This window comes from Sabethes cyaneus, chromosome 3 (assembly GCF_943734655.1).
Source record: "Sabethes cyaneus chromosome 3, idSabCyanKW18_F2, whole genome shotgun sequence".
Lineage (NCBI taxonomy): Eukaryota > Metazoa > Arthropoda > Insecta > Diptera > Culicidae > Sabethes > Sabethes cyaneus.
In genome coordinates this window covers 60,497,160-60,501,057 of record NC_071355.1, presented here as the reverse complement: position 1 = coordinate 60,501,057, position 3,898 = coordinate 60,497,160, and the positions used below count along the sequence as shown (strand labels likewise).

Here is a 3,898-nt window from a genome sequence, read left to right as displayed (position 1 = left end):
TTTCACAAAACGAATTTATCTAACCATTTTCACAGTTTCATGTATTTCGCATTAATTGTCTGCCTGAAATTGGCTATGTGATGCTAAAACCTTGACTAAAATCGAACTAAAACTAACAAAATTTAACAATTTATACATCCGACTCGGTTGTCAGCTTGAGCCCATCTATGAAGCTGTCAGCTTGGGCCCGCTCTATGTTGGCTACGTTTTTTTTTGTATAGGTTGGTATTGGAAGTGTCATTCCCGTGTGGATAACCTTTTTTTTTGAAACGGCGATTTGAAAAAAAATGCGTCAGCATTACATAATATTTAAACGTGTCCTTTGTTAGGCATGTTGCTCGTTTTTCGAGCAGAAAAATTGACTTCGACCGATGTTCGACTTATCGGGATGGCATCTCTGTTGCGGTGCAATTTTGATTTGTTGGAATTTTAATCACAAAAATCAAAACAAACACATTTACCTACTTATTAGCTTCGCTTGATAGAATTTAGCTGTGAAAAAGTAAATTGATAATATTCGCCAATTATGGATGACGTTGCAACACTAAAAAGTGAAAACGCCACGCTACGTAAAATTCAATCCCGTCTACTTCAGTGGGAGCAAAAGGACAATGCACTAGCTCCACTGAGTGCTGCTCAGAATGAATTTATTAATCAGCTTGCGGAGTCCCTTGGGGCCGGCAGTATTTCGGTATGTATGTTTGCAGAACTCAAAATCCCCACTTTACTGATAGCTACTGTCCTTTTTCAGAAAGGGCCGACTGAACCGGTAGATGTGTCGTTCGAAGTTAAAACCTCACTGGATGAGTTTAAGCAATCCGGTAGTGCTATCGATTCCACGCAGGATTTCCTTTCCTGGTACAACTCGGTTGATTCGGAAATTTTGGAGCACTTTGATGACGTTTACTTGGATTACTATCAGCAACTTAAGACACGTTCCGGTGAATGTGACAATTTACTGCAAGAAATCGATGTTTCATTGGACGCTCTGAATAAACTTACCAGTGAGTATCAATTTGTGTCGGAAAGAACTTCTTCGCTGCACCAAGCTAGTGAGAATTTGCTGCAAGATCAGACAAAGTTGAACGAAATCGGCGAAGATATTCGGAAAAGATTGAAGTATTTTTCTCAAGCGGAAAGTATTGCCCAGCGATTGCAGAATCCAACGTTTTCCGTTTCGAACGATACCTTCGTGGACATTCTGAACTCGATCGATGAGTGCTTGGAGTACATGCGCATGAATCCCGGTTTCAGTGAAGCCTCTGCCTATGCAATGAAGTATCGAAACTGCCTGTCCAAGGCCACGCAAATGATGAAGAACTATGTAAATAACATTCTTACCAATGCGACGGCACAGATTATGGGCCCGCGTGGGGGAATGACAGTTACCCCGAAGGAAACGGAAGAGCAAGCACTGGAGGCCGCATTCGCTCTTTTCTACGGAAAGTTTCAGGCTTCGGCACCGAAGGTCAAACGAATCACCGCCACCATCGAGGAGCGCTTGGAACGGAGTCCCGAGTATGTCCAGCTGCTTGGCACCTTGCATCAGCACTTTCTTTTGCAGAGAGCGATGGTCAGTGGAAGGAAAGGTTCACGAAAACATAATTATTAATTGGAATTTGCTTTGTGCTTGCAGATTATGAGTTCCGGAGTTGAACTAGCAATTCGGGATCTCAGCAAAAAACACAAAGGCGATCACTGTGCACTGGTTCGATCTGCTTGTGCTTTTATGGTGCATGTATGCCAAGATGAACATCGGTTGTTTTATCAGTTTTTTAGTAATTCGAGTCCGCAGCTAACGTAAGTATAGTTGGTGGGTCCAAATGCAGCGATTTTTGAAAGTAATTACAGGGAATTTATATTGCAGGGCTTACATGGAAGGACTGTGTACTATCCTGTATGACATTCTGAGGCCTTTCATTATACGAATCGATCATCTGGAAACGTTAGCAGAAATTTGTAGTATCCTTCGCGTTGAAATGCTGGACGAACACGTCAGCTATAACCGTAAGTTTTCTCGGTTTAAGTTTGGGGTAAGTTGATTTTGTACTGAACTTTGCCTTCCAGCCGAAGCCTTGGAGGCATTTTCCAAAATAGTTTACCAGCTGCTTCAAGATGTCCAGGAACGGATTGGTTTCCGCGCTCAAAGCTACTTGGAGTCTGATATACTGAACTATCGACCATCCGCCGGTGATCTTGCCTACCCGGAAAAGCTAGAAATGATGGAAAGTATTGCGCTGTCTCTACAGGAGAATTATTTGCGACGAGCGGACTCTCGCAGTTCAATCGTTTCGATCGCTTCACTGGCATCGCAGGAAGTGGAAAGCATTAATCAGCAGGCTGAACAAGCGGCAAAGGCTCGGGCTGGCAATTCACCGGCTGATTTGCACGGCATGTGGTATCCGACGGTACGTCGTACGTTGGTGTGCCTGTCACGACTATATCGTTGCATTGACCGCAGCATTTTTCAAAGTCTATCCCAACAAGCGCTGGCATACTGCATTCAGAGCGTGTCCAGTGCCGCAGGGCAAATATCCCAAAAGAAGACCAGCATTGACGGGGAGTTGTTTGAGATCAAACATTTACTCATCTTGAGAGAACAAATTGCACCGTTTCGTGTTGATTTTACTGTAAAGGAGACAAGCTTGGATTTTAGTAAAGTAAAAACGGCTGCTTTTGAGCTATTGCAGAAAAGAAAACAGCTATTTGCGCTTGGGTCCAACAATGCTCTGTTGGAGTTTCTACTGGATGGAACTCCTCAGGTAGGCTGTAATACCTGGACGGTATGTTACGTAGAATAAATATTAAATAAATATTTTTAAGGTTAAAGAACAGCTACTAGATTCACGAAAAGATGTCGATCGCCAGCTGAAAAGCATTTGCGAACTGTTCATCAAAGATGCTACCAGGCTGTTGGTGGGTCCAATATTGAATTTCGTTGAAACAGCACAGAGCCACTTGAAGCAGACTGCGAGTTCCACCCAACCACAACAGCAGCAGCAACAGCAACAGCAACAACAAGGCATGGCTCTTCGGATGGCAACGTTCGCTGCTCCCCAGCAAATCAGTTCTATCATCCAGGAAAGTATCCGAAATATCAAAACTAAACTTGGTGCGCTTCAACGTTCGATGCAGCTGTATCTTTCCAACAAAGATACGGAATTTATATTGTTCAGACCGATCCGGGTAACCTAGAACTTTGACAAAACAAACACAAAATAGATGTTAAAAGTCTTTTTGGTTTTAGAACAATATTATCGGCTCGTTTGTCAAGTTGGAACAGCTGCTGGTGACAAACGCTTACAGCAAAGATGATCTGACGATCGTCAGTTGTCCCTCGGCGGAGCAGATATCGGTACTACTTTCAAGCGTAAATTTGAGTGGTCTTGGCGAGAATGCTACGAGACCATTCGAATCCAGCGCTCAGCGAAAGGTTAGTTCTTCGTCGCATAGCAGTGCGGGTGGCGGAAGTAGCGGTGGTTCAAAGCCACCGATTGAGAAGAAAGTTAGCTTCGATAGTGAAGCCAATACGATGGTGCAAATCGATGCTCGCTCGGAGGAAAGTGAGAACAGCGAGGTAACTGTAGTTGCAGCCCCCGATAGTAGCCCGTAATTGGTTGGTAGGTTCCGACGGTTTAAAATATAACAATCAATATTATAATATAAATGCAAGCCTTTTGAGAGAACTTCCTTTGCAACATCATAATAAACAATGTACATTCATAAAATTTCATTTGGTAGCTGCACTGGCACTGCTCTATCAAATTTTTGACGATGAATGCAAGCAGAAAAGAAAACAGGAAATAGAGAAACTGAGAATGATGATAATGATTAGACATTAACGACGCCAAAACCTACAGGGGCACTAACATTGATTCGGATCACTACCCAGTGATCC

The 3,898-nt window shown here is 43.2% G+C and overlaps 1 protein-coding gene across 2 annotated transcripts; it reads left to right on the top strand.

The window, feature by feature from the left end:
- The first annotated feature begins 462 nt into the window (after positions 1 to 462).
- Positions 463 to 3,655, top strand: LOC128742280 (conserved oligomeric Golgi complex subunit 3). 2 transcript variants are annotated; one of them, XM_053838602.1, is made up of 7 exons: positions 463 to 691; positions 752 to 1,573; positions 1,637 to 1,800; positions 1,868 to 2,007; positions 2,068 to 2,762; positions 2,824 to 3,186; positions 3,248 to 3,655. In XM_053838602.1, exons 1-7 carry the CDS (start codon positions 527 to 529, stop codon positions 3,611 to 3,613), a joined length of 2,715 nt encoding a protein of 904 aa, XP_053694577.1. In that variant the 5' UTR covers positions 463 to 526; the 3' UTR covers positions 3,614 to 3,655. The 2 variants fall into 2 exon arrangements, with proteins under 2 accessions (XP_053694577.1, XP_053694576.1); XM_053838601.1 differs by having other exon boundaries at positions 463 to 1,573.
- The last annotated feature ends 243 nt before the right edge of the window (positions 3,656 to 3,898 follow it).